This window comes from Mya arenaria, chromosome 2, assembly GCF_026914265.1.
Source record: "Mya arenaria isolate MELC-2E11 chromosome 2, ASM2691426v1".
NCBI lineage: Eukaryota > Metazoa > Mollusca > Bivalvia > Myida > Myidae > Mya > Mya arenaria.
Window position 1 is genome coordinate 64,412,301 of NC_069123.1, and position 13,607 is coordinate 64,425,907.

The 13,607-nt window shown below is 31.9% G+C and overlaps 1 protein-coding gene across 2 annotated transcripts in view; it reads right to left on the reverse strand.

Moving 5' to 3' along the window:
* Positions 1-364: 364 nt before the first annotated feature.
* LOC128212936 (calcium-regulated heat-stable protein 1-like) overlaps positions 365-13,607 on the reverse strand; it is a 31,148-nt gene continuing 17,905 nt past the window's right edge. For both annotated transcript variants that reach the window (XM_052918352.1, XM_052918343.1), the window contains exons 2-4: positions 7,266-7,413; positions 4,649-4,771; positions 365-3,605 (exon numbers count right to left, since the gene is read on the reverse strand). In XM_052918352.1, the coding sequence (XP_052774312.1) occupies positions 3,425-3,605; positions 4,649-4,771; positions 7,266-7,408 (447 nt within the window). In that variant the 5' untranslated portion in view covers positions 7,409-7,413 and the 3' untranslated portion in view covers positions 365-3,424. The remainder of the gene's footprint in view (positions 3,606-4,648; positions 4,772-7,265; positions 7,414-13,607) is intronic.

Genomic DNA, 13,607 nt, shown 5'->3' on the forward strand with positions numbered 1-13,607 from the left:
CATTCAAATAACTAGGTTTCACTATGTGAAAACCTGGTTAAAAATAGCGTCGGTATATGTATCTGTTCTAATCACAGGACCTTCACATTCTAAATATATACACACTTAAACTAGGAAACCAGTCTACAGTACACTTTTTTAAACGGGTAAACTTAACTGAGACAGTGACAAAAAAATTTTTTTAATCAAGCAAAATAATTCATCCATCGGCTTTCATACTAGCATATATTGATAATGCTAAACTTGTTTTGAGGAAATACTGTATTTTCGATTTTGGAAAATCTGGTGTTAAGTCCCTTTAAAAGTAGATTAGTAACTGTTTGCATGATATGGTGTACCTCACGAACCAAAAAACGAGACAAACTGTAGGTATATCAGAGTTTATTTGCCCATTAAATACAGCACAAGTGAATCAATTCAAGACATTTGTATTCCAATTTAATATTGTAAGAATCATACATTAACTTTGTGTAAAATAACAATTTACGAGAATGAATAAATTGAAAGGCATTGAAAGGCAAACTTGTCAGTTAGAAATCAAGAGAACTATTTACAAAAAATATCAGTCTGCTAATATTCAGTTTTTGTCAACTCAAATAAAATTATATGTGAACAAAGGAAGAGGCATTGATTGGATTTTTTTATTTGATTAAAGAAAATGACTTACATGAACAAGTTACACGAATCTTTGAAATCATTAAATAACTATGAATAATTCATTATTTATATACTAGAGAAACAGGATTCAGTTATAATTTAAGCACTTGTTAACACAAAAATCAACAAGCAAGTTGCTTCTATTTGTCACTGTTAAGTTGTCCACGAAATCACTATGGTTCAAGGCTTGTTATATAAATTAGCTGACGTCCATGTTCACAATGTCAGTTTAGGAACAAGGTGAAAAAAATCACTACCGCTTTATTAAATATGCAACTGTTTTGGTGTGTTTTGTTCTTATAGAATCATCAATGCATAGTTCATCATTTGAAACGGCAACATAATAAATGCGACCTGCTGTGCTGAATTGAAAATACATTTGCGAAGAGAGTAGATAACACATGAAGACACTGGCATGTTGTTTAAATCATCATCTGAGTCCTTACTATACTGGCAGCAAATCTGGATTAAAAGAACTATAAAAATACTGTCATGTACATGTATTAAATCTGAAATATTTCCCATTATAAAGAATAGAAATCTAGCCATGTGAAAAATACATGATACAGGTACAGATATATAAAGCTAGAACTGCAAGGCCAAATAAGTTAAAACCTGTTTAATTCCCCTCTATCAATAGTGCTTGATTTAAACATATAATATAGACTCTCAGACAGAATGCCATATAACACACTGTGTTTTCTGATTTCATAACACCCACTAGCCTAGTACCTCGAATACAAAAATAGGCTGTTTGTCGAAGGAAAACTGTTGCTATTTTTCTCAAAAAGTGCTATAAAGGTATAACTTAAAAAATATATATTTAGTCATATGGGATTGAATCACTTCAAGTTGCTTCCATAAAAGATACATAGCACTCGACTTGCAGTTTCGTGCCATATGGGTTTTACGGAAACAAGTGATAGTATCCCACAGACCAATCTACTAACATTTAAATTCCCTATATATCATCCAATAAAACTAATATCATTTATATATTTTTCACAATGATGTTCATAGCTATGATAACAATACTATACTTTGTTCTGCTAATTCATAGATTATATCCATACAGTTCATGGAATATTTTCATTATATCTAAAGCATCGACATAAATTTTATATTGAATAAACTTTTACTTTCATTTTGATAAGATTCAATAAGGCATCTGACAGACCAATGACCAGCAGGAGTGGACGTAAGGTTACAACATTTCCACAACAGCAATATGCAAAGAGAGCTGCCATTTAGAAAAAACATCAAATAACTAACTGTAAAGCATGATTGGCCTTTTGCTCAACTGTTCTTAACTGAGCTCATAGGATTACAAGGGATAATATCCATAGTAATTTTACCATTAGCTTTTGTAGATTGAAGCAGCTGAGCAACAGGCCGGATGAGTTTATGAATTATGGACATCATATTACAGCCTTAAATTGTTATCATTTCATCCAGTTCAATAACTTTACAGCCCCATTACATTTTCTGAATGTATGTATTATTAAAGTAGTACACAAATCCACCAAGACAGATCTAACAGTAATTCAATACTTAACTACATGTATGTGACTGTATTTCATATGGATTCGAAGTTTTAAACATATATCAAGTTGTTCAAAGATGGTATTTTCTCAGCATAGGAGACACAGCAGCAAAGTGAATGAATGAAACTCATATAATCAACAGTCTTAACACAAAGCAGTGCACAAGAACTTTCCCTTCAATGACAAATATTGTCTAGACAGGGGATGAACATGGTGGCATAGTATAAAGGTTACACACCACTAATAGAGCTTTAACATGCACATGAAAACCACCAACTCAAACAACATCATTTAACAATGGTCAACCATAAACAAGAACATTCAACAGATTTTTCTATAAAAATATATACTATTTTTACAGTGAAGTAAAATGCTGACTAAAACTTGAACGCACAACCGGTTTTCATTTCTTATGAGTATATTAAATAACACAAAATTCACAGCAGTCATTTCTCTACCGAACACTTATTTTACTTCAAACTAATGCATTCGATTCCATTACCTTAGCTTTGCTCTATTTCTAATGAGTTCAATTTACATGATTCCATAACTTTGAATAAATATGTAATTAGATATGCGCGAGTAAAGTTGTGTATTTATTATGTGTTATAAATGGAAGCTGTCCAATGACCCCTGTACAGTACTATCATTGTATAACCTTAACACATGACATGGTTTTCTCATGTTTTTGCTTTTCATATGTGTAAATAAAGCTGCGATTTATTTATTTCCATGAATGGCTTTGCAAACAAGTTCATTACAATGAATTTTTAAGGAATACCCGATATGCAAATATGTACCGGTACCAAACTGTTGCTTCATAAATGACAATGTTTGGGACTTGAGCATAAATTTTGGATAAAGTATGGGTATGAAATATCTTAGACACTGTTGCCTGAGAAATACATACTGAAGATAATTTAATTATTATGAGTATGTGTTTGTTTTGAAATACCGGGTAGTACAAACCTTAACATGCAAATGGAGATATTCTTATATTATCCTATGATTAATGTTCAATAGTTTCTAGTCATAAACAAACATGCACCCAAATCAACCTCCTGTACATTCAGCAGGTCCAAGTCTGTAATCCAAAGTTAATTATCTAGACTTCATCCGTAAGAACATCTGCCAATTCTATTTGTAATCATGTTCCAAATTATTCGTCAACTATTGCATAATATGAGGTGCTAAGAGTTCTGCCTGGAGGGCGCATGACCAATCTACCGTGGGGAACCAGAGACTGGGTGACTGGCACAGGAGCTCCACGTCTCGTGGGACACCCCAGGGGCCAGGTGGGTGATTTTCACATGTACAGCCTGTTGTTTAGCAGGGTTAAGAGGCATTGGTACCAACTTGAAGGACACATCATCATTTTCTTTCGGCACATACTCCCCCTCAATGCTGAGAAATAAAAGAAGGCAAAAAGATACATAAAATTTTGACACCCATGCATAAGTATAATGGTAAGGAATAGCTGGAACACTAGATGGTACCTATTTCTAATTCACATGTTTTTCCATAGCTTTATCCTGCTAAACTCAAAATAAACTTATATATAAGGAGTTAAATCTTGAAGGAAATACCTTGTGAAACCAGAAATACAGGTACACATTATTATCAAAGTGAAGATGGATTGTCCTATCAGATAGACGATAATTATTTCAGTGTGAGATCACGAAATATTCCACAGAGTAAGCATCAAATATTTCAAAGTTTACCAGAGTGCTAGGCCCTGATATCACAAAAATACTGCAGTCAAATCTCAAATTTAGTCTTAACTCTTTAGGATACCATGATTCAAAAACTTGCATGTTTTCCCTTTTTAAAAAACAACATATTTCCTCATAGAATCTGTTGATAAAAACATTTGGTCAAAGAAAAATATTCTACAGCCAAAAATAAACTTGAGTAATTGTTAAAAAAAACACACTGAGTTGTACTCCATTACATTTTATGCTGTAGAATATTTGTTCTTTGGAATCTTGACCAAAGATTTTATTCATTATATTCTATAAGAGAATGCGCTTTTAAATGGTGTACAAACATAAAACGATTTTTAATAAATTTTAATGTTATGTGACAAAATAAGTTAAATCTGAGAGTGAGCTTTGACTTTGTGATTTTTTGGGCCAGAAGTTTGTTCACATTATAAAAATTCAATACCTTACCATCAACAAATGTGAGAGTCCCTTCAATTATATTGTTTAATTACAAAGAGACAAAAGTGCGTGTCATAAGAAATTCTTCCATGCCAATATTATCATAATCTAAAATACATATCAGTCTCTATGGTTTCAACAACATGAATAACAATATCAAATTAATTATTTTTGTACATATCTATAAGAAATCAACAATAATTGTCAAAATTGAAATGCTATAACTGGCATATCAAGAAACTGGTTATTTCATATGGTCATTACAGTACGCCGTGAAGTACTTACTCAGATATGTGCACAAACATGATTTCTTTGTTATCCTCCCTAACAATAAAACCATGACCCTTTTCTCGACAGAAGCTCTTCACTTTCCCCTTGTAGCTCATACTCTTCAGGGCACGTTCTGACCTGCAAATGTGGAAACAAGTTAACCCATTTGTATAAAAGATTAATGCCATTTTCCAGCACCATGTTAATTGCCATGCACATTATACATTCTTAATTATGGCCTCATTTATATGTTCCACGTTTATCATAAGACATCAAAACAAGAAACACCGCAGTGCAACAAAAAGCTAGGTTTTCAATGATTTACACAAGAACCTTAGCTTGCATTGTGAGGCAGTTTCAACTATTTTTCTATATAAGTAACAGCAACTTTGACGCTCGAACCCCAAACACAATCCCATGAAATGTTTCCATAAACTCTTCCTACATACAAAGTTTGGTAACAATTTGTCAACCCTAACTAAAGTTATTCAGTTTCAATTGTTCTTCTATTTTTAGTGACCTTGACCTTGACCATATGGGACCCAAAAACAATCAAATAACCTTAATAAAGATATTTAGTTTCACCTGTTCTTCCATTTTCAGTGACCTTGACCATGACCATATGGGACCCAAACACAAACAAATAACATAAATAAAGATATTCAGTTCCACATGTTCTTCTATTTTTAGTGACCTTGACCTTGACCATATGTGACCCAAACACAAACAAATAACCTAAATAAAGATATTCAGTTTCAACTGTTCTTTATTTTTGGTGACCATGACCTTGACCATATTGGACCCAAACTAAACCAATGTATCTATAAACTCTTCCTATAAACCAAGTAAGTGGTCACAATATGACAACCCTTAATTAAGCTATTTAATACAAACTGCTTTTTTTTTTTTAGTAACAGTGACCGTGAACTCAATGGTAAGATAACTACACCACTGCACTTTCTCTCAATGCTATCTATCTATGTTTGAAGTTTCATTTCAATCCCTTTTACATTTTCCAAGATATGGCCGTACAAGTATTAATAATGAAAAATAAACGGGAGATAACTTAATCAAGGTACAATGTATTAAGACCCTAACTAGCTTGATAATTTCTAAATGTGTATCATTTCCTGACTTAAAAAACGAAATGTAAAGAAGTTTTAATCCTGTCAAATAACATTTTTATTCAAACTTGAATTACCCTAAAACTTCAGATTTTTTTTTTAAAAACGACATCAATCGAGAGACAAGAAAAATCCATTTATTTTTCAACATTTTGGTAATAATTTGGTATCAAAGTAACAAGAAACAAATTTGCTTTCAGAAATAACACATGAATGATCACCTCGTCAACAAATATAATGAAACTGTACTGAAATAGCCATATGGTATTACAATTTTAACACTGTTTTGATCACCTAAAATTGGAACATCAAGATTTTAAAGCAAAATCAACAAGTTTCAGAAATATTCATAAACTGTTGAAGCTGTTCTTTATTAATAATTAATTTTACTCTTCCGAACAAAATGCCAAAATATCAAATTGTTTCACCATCACGCTTCGAAAAAATAGAGTTTGAAATTCCCAACCACTTATTTCAGCCAGGCCTGCAAGTAATATTTATGTGTAAAAATATATTTAATAACTGTTTAATGAAAATACAATATAAACCTCTGTAAAAAATGTTAGCTACTGAAAAGTGAAAGAAATAAAAAGCTTCTGGATGGATTCCAACCGCTTTCTTGAAACCCCCAAAAGATATGTAGTACATGCTTAACAACATACTGGTAGGCTCAAGCATTAAAGTGACACTCTTATAAATAATTCAAAATCAGTACTGGTACATACACATGATTGTATAAAAAAACATAAATTTTGAGTGTTAAACCTCTAACTACTTCCTAAATAATGCATATATGGTAAATATTAATTATTGATAACAAGTTTGTAACCGTGTATTTAATAGCTTAAAACGCAAAAATATTAAATGATTGCATGGGGATTACTAAAAAGATTTACTGCGATCCACTTTCATCTCGTAAGGTAGAAATACACCTTTCTTTTAAATTAAACTCGGTATCCTTCATAAAAACCTTTGTTTTTGACATTTATTTACCATTTTGGTATTTTAAAACAAACATATTACGGTAATTGTGGTAAATCTTATTAGGGAGTAAGAGTGCATCTTTCAAGTTGAAGAGTTAGAAAGATGTTTTCAATTACTTTTTAATGAAAATATTATATAAACTTCTGTAAAAAAATGCAGCTGAATAAGAGATTTTACATATTTCAGAGCCCAAGTGCACCTTCTATTAAGTATGATAAATGCATAGAGGATATTGTTGCATTTCAGTGTAATATTGAAATTGATTTCACTTCTGATCATAAACAAAAGCTATCACAGAGACAACATGCTCAACTATTATTATGTCAGCGGCATTATAGTCAATAACACCGCTTTTAAGCTATAAGATTGAAAACATTTGGTGAAGAATGCATGGATCACTGTGAAATAAGATTAATGATTGAATGTCTGAAAAATCAAAGATTCTGAAAATAGGTTTTTTCTTTGTACATATGATATATACAAATTCAAGTTTCAGCCAGGGGATCATGAACAATGGTATTTACTGTGAGTATGTTCTGTTTCTGCGTGTGGGTATAGGGCTGGGCAGGAGGAATTTGTTGTGGGCAGGTGATTGGGGGGATTCACGGCCATGGGAGGCGATTTTCTGGTTGTTCGCTGCCTGCATGTCCGGTATATCGGTCGACATCTTATCTGAAATTATAAAAAGGTATCTTCATATTAAACAAGGCAAACAAATTGTACTTGCAATATTTTTTGCAAGGATTATTTTAAAAGTTTGTACTGAATTTCAAAATGCTCTCACTTGGGTAGTTATTACATTTTACCTTGCATGCATCACACCTTACGCTTATGATTTACAATTAATCATATAGAAGAGCTCTGACAACCCAAAAATCCATTAAGCAGATCAAAACCCAGCCAACGGACTTAATCATCAAGAAGACCAAAAATTAATACCAACTCAGAGCTACAGATAACTTTTTGACTTCAAGTGTATTGTATGCCCTTTAGCAATATTGTTAAAAGTTTTCAATTAATAAAGAGTAATGATGATGGTAAAAGTTTACTAGCACATTTAAGTGCAAACAATACATGTATTTTACATACAGGAAAGGCATAATCCTTAATGCAGAAATCAATTAAAAACAGTCGGACCGTGGTTAATATCCTTTGCAAAATAAAACAAAACATAGGAAAATCACTGCATAGGAATGATTCCACACCGGTTAGCAGCCATATTCAAAACGGTTGTTCCTGAAACGGTTGTTATTTGAACACTGTAACAGTACAACCTTAAACAACTTGTAATTGGTACCTAAACGAACACATGTTTCATTTTTTTCATTGTAATTGGCATATTTTAAAGCATATTTACGACAATAACATCCCTTATCTGTAGCTCTGCCAACTTTTCAATAATTGATGAAAGATTTTACCTACTTAATTTGTTTAGCCGACATAATGCTCTAGATGGCCATTTAAATTAAAAGCAAAACCAGTGAAAAGTTCACATGCCTTAGAAGTCTTAAGAAGAAGAGACAGATAATCAATTTACGGCAAGAAAATTCAGTTATTTAAGGAAACAGAAGCTCCAGGCATTATATTAAACTCTCTTTTACAATGTAAAACCTTAATTTTCTTAGTAACGAAGTCAACAAGTTTATGTGCAGATGTTGTGCTTATGGAATTTTCTCATATAGATTATTGTATCTAGTAGTAAAACTAAGGTACTGAAAGCTTACATCATACAGGAAACTTCCTTTAACATTCAAATTGTGACTTTGAAGTCTTTGATTCTAAACTGTGTTGAAAAAGACGTTGGTATAAAATAAAAGGCTGAAATACATGTATTTGCACATGCACAGCTGAAAATACAACTAACACATACCATAACCCTTACACAGTACGATTATGTGACTGCATACCCTACAATGTAAATTCATAACAGGCTTCCCAATCACTATAGATTAGGTTTGCTGAAATATTGGTATATTTTCGTCAACAAAAAAACAACACTTGATAAAAAAATACAGTAGTTTTTACTGTTTGATGTTGATTTAAAGGATAATGCATTTGGATCCAATCTGTCATATTGAGAGTGTATAAACAAGAGTAATTATTTAAAAAAGCGAGGTATATGTTCATATCTATACTGGGTACCTAAATCAGAACACTTTCGGCACTTTTTTGAAATATTTTTAGTTAGACTTGCACCAATTGGTTGATATAAATGGTATTTTTCAGGATACTACCAATCTGCATGTGAAGTGTTTTATTAACCGCACAATCAAGGACTGCCATTTTCATCCTTGGAGTACCTAAATATGTAACAGTTTTAATTGGTTATTAATTTTTATGTATTCTTTTTAAGTTATTGCTCCATATTTTGTTTAAGTAAATTAATAATTTATGTTATTTCCAGCTTGTTTTTTTTGTCATTTTTGTCAGTAAAATTTGATGATTTCAGTAAAAATACAGGCTGTACAGGGCTTTTTCACCTTCTTTGCAAGGGGCCGAAATTAGGCTACTTCACAATTGGGAAAAATGGCATATTTTCCCAATTTCCTGATATTTCTTTCACAATTCCCTAATATTTCTCCCAAAGAGGAAGATCTTAGTTCAAAAATTTACAATAAAAATTTATTCTGTTTGAGCAAATTATTCTTAAATAAGAAGAATGCTGTATAATTTAAACGTTATTCGAGGACCAATTAGTCCATATATTGTTATCAATTCTTTCTCTCGCTTTAGAATCAACTCTATGAAGATTAAAACTAATCTCTCTCCCTCTCTTGTCATTGCGTCATGTTAAAAAAGCGAAGTCAAAGACATGATTTCTCCTTAAAAAAGATACATGTGTATCAATTGGAAGTCCATACATTTTAGACCTTTCAAGCTCTTCACAATTTTTGGTGAAAAAGCCCTGCTGTAGCAGTAAGCTGTGATTGTGGCAATTGGAAGAAGTTTTCCCCCTGTGTGCCATGTATTGACATTTGAACATGAAAAATTTTAATGATAGCATTATTTGAAATACTTACCGGAGAATCATGTTCTTTGGAACTTGTATCTAACATAAGCGTCGTTATTGATTAAAATCGTAAATAAACTGATCTTGATCGGAAAAACACTTTTATAATGGGTGTTCCATATTTAGGTACCTACTGTTCCGATTTAATTACTCACCCAGTACCATGCAAAGTTAAAATGTCTTGGCATTGAGTAATGCTCAAAAAATATGTTCTTATTTTATAACTCAATATTATGCCCATTATAAATTCCTAATGCCTGATAACAGTACATTATAGTTTTGTTGTTGATAACAACCGTTATGTTTCACTTTCCCAATGAACAATGAATTCAATGTGAAACATTTAATATCTATCCAACAACAATAACTGTTCCAATATTAATCTCTTAATGATTTAACAATGGCAACAATCAATGTTTTAGGTTTAGAATTGATTGCAGTACAGGTATCATAACCACCTTAATTCAAACATACAGCATGTTCATGCCGTACATGATGATATGTTACTTGTTCTCAACATTCATTTTTAGTGTCATTTTTTTTACCCACAACAAAAACTAACAGAGTACTTTATTTTCTAAACACAAAATTGAAGGTGATCAACAATGTTAATCTTTATACTTTTGAAGTTTCATTTTTTTTATTGACATCCTCTTTCGTTATTTACCCCACTGCATACTTCAAAAAGCCATTGAATTCTAGAAACAAGTATTCTATTCTTTGTAAAACGTATGAAAGATTAAACACGTATATACAGCTTTTCCTTCAATAGAATTACATGTATGTAGACAAAAAAATAATGCAAACTATAAATGTTATCATCTGTAAGTGTTTTACATGTTGACATATAACTGTCTAACCCAAACACAAATGACAACATGTACGTAGATCTGCTTATTGTATCCAGATGTCATTGAGAGCAATTTTACTTAGGCCTAAAAAAAAAAATACATTAGGTTCGGGTTACCCGACCCTACCTACGGAATAAGCGCCGACCCTACTGTTTTTATAGTCAGTTTGAAAAAAAAAATGAAAAACTAAAAAAAAAAAAAAAAAATATTTCGTTTTTTTTTTTAATTGCTTTTTAATATTAAGTTTAAACCTTAAATGCTTGTACAGAAGATAGCTTTAACACCATTCTCCAATGATGAAAATTATATTCTTATATAAAACCTAATAAAAAAAAAAAATAAAAAAAAAAAGCCTACCTACCCTACCTATTATTTTTAAGGATGTAACCCTAACCAAACAATTTTTTTTTTAGGCCTTACTCAGAAGAACATGAAACTACAATTTTGTTCATGTGTGTATATTTTCTTACTTCATATCTTATCCAATTACATACTTTAAATGAAACAAGAGCTGTCACAGAGACAGCGCGCTGGACTATTCCGCCGCTTTTCAGTGTAAGGATTGAAACGTTTTGGCCAAACATGCATGGATCACTGTTAGATTAGATTTCAATGCAATTCATGATGTGCTGAGATAGTAGCATAAATGAGGCTACATGGACAATTTCAACCAGATTTTTTAAGTCTAATAATAAAGGGCAATTATTTGCAAAATACAGTTATATATCTTGGTTATTCAATTACGTTGAGTGGTTGAATACCATTCTATAAAGTCTTAATGCAATACATCGAGTAGTTGCTTAGAAATTAACCTATGTGCGCTTACACGCAAAACCTTAACCAGAATTTCTATGTTGAATAATAAAGGCCTATTATTTGCATTAAATGAAACTAGAGTTATCTAACATGGTTAATTAAGTAGGTTGGATGGTTGAGTACCATTGTATCAAGTCTCAATGCAATACCTCAACTAGTTGCTGAGATATTAACCTATGTATGCTTGCACACAGAACCTTAACCAGAATTTCTAAGTCAAATAATAAAGGCTTATTATTGGCATTAAATGCAAAGTAGAGTTATCAAACTTGGTAAATTGAGTAGGTTGGATGGTTGAGTACCATTGTATCAAGTCTCAATGCAATACCTCAAGTAGTTGCTGAGATATTAATCTATGTGTGCTTGCACGCAAAACCTTAACCAGAATTTCTAAGTCAAATAATAAAGGCCTATTATTGGCATTAAATGCAAAGTAGAGTTATCAAACTTGGTTAATTAAGTAGGTTGGATGGTTGAGTATCATTGTATTAAGTCTCAATGCAATACCTCAAGTAGTTGCTGAGATATTAACCTATGTGTGCTTGCACGCAAAACCTTAACCAAGGGGTGACGCCGACGACGACGGCAACGCTTGGGCGAGTAGTATAGCTCTCCATATTCTTCGAATAGTCGACCTAAGTAAACCAAAGTAACTCCATTCAATATCAATCTTACCATTTAAAGATGCACTCTTACTCCCAAATAAGATTTTCCACAATTAATACAGTAAACTGTTGTTTTAAAGGGACTGTACGCCAGATTGACACCAAAAAAAGTTTTTTTCTGTAACGAATCTCAGGACGATTATTTAATAAAATGTTTTACTCTTTGATATCATAATTGTAAAAATTCAAGTCGGAGGCCGGGTTCGAACTGGTGTCACCAAAATAGCAGTCCAGCGTTGTATACACTGTGCTACGAAGGCTTTCTCTAAATAGTTGGAATATTTAAGCTATATACCTAACTAGGTAATATCTTGTGATAACATCGACTAGCCAATCATGCATAAGGAATGAATTCTACTAGGTAGACATACCTAATAATCTTTTTAATGGAAAAAAAATGCAAAAAATAAATTAATTTAAAACTATGTGGTACTTCAGTTAGTAAGTTTCAATGCATTGTACACAGTCATCGATACCAAGTTTACGTCAGTTTTTCGAAAAATTTCTTCTTTTTTTTCTTCGCTATTTCATCATACGGAGTACAGCCCCTTTAATATACTAAAAAGGATTCAATCAAATTAATATCACAAACAATTATTCTTATGAAGGATACTGGGTTTATTTTAAAGGAACGGTGCAGAAAACACAGTATTTCTACCTGACCATAGTAGATCACAGTAAATCTTTTAGCACTCACCAATCATTTAATATTTTTGTGTTTTCAGCTATTAAATAAAGGGTTACAATCATGTTATCAGTAATTAATACTTTCCATAAATGCATTATTTAGTAAGTAGTTAAAAGTTAATCACTGAGGGGTTTTTTGCATGTGTTTGTATTGATTTTGAATAAGAGTGTCACAGTTTCTTCACGACAAATCTAGCTTATTTTTTATCCTTAGATTTTTTCTTAGGGGGGGGAAATATCAATTTCAATCAATTATTCCCAGTAGGATAGCTACTGGGATCACACAAGAAACGAGCCAATAACACTGAACCTTCATATTCTAATACACAAGAGCAAGATATGGTAGTGTTGTGTTTTCAATGATTATTGGACACATGTTAACAACAAATTCTTCAGCCAAAATAATTTTCCTAGTATATTACATTATGTGTATTTTCATTGTTAATGTGAGTTCAAAGTTGAATGTGCATACCTTTATCTAAGTAATTCCACTAACAGACAACAATTCTTAGCCAACCTGCCTATAGTGGAAACATGACAATACCTTCATATTGATTGACATTTTACTTACTATACTAGTTAGTTAACTGCCATATTTCACATTAAATCAAACATTTTTTCTGATAATTTTGTGACGTATTAAAGCGTTATACTTTTATAACAGTTTGGTGGTTGTACAATAAGCATTAGAGTCCTGTAAATACAGTCTTTGCCAATTCAACAGTCATAACTCTGGAGTGACTGCGGCGACGTAGCTCGACTGAGATATATCTGTACATTCTAACCAAATTTGGTGTTAATTGACAGGCTTCTTAAGTTATTTATCAGACAAGAGCA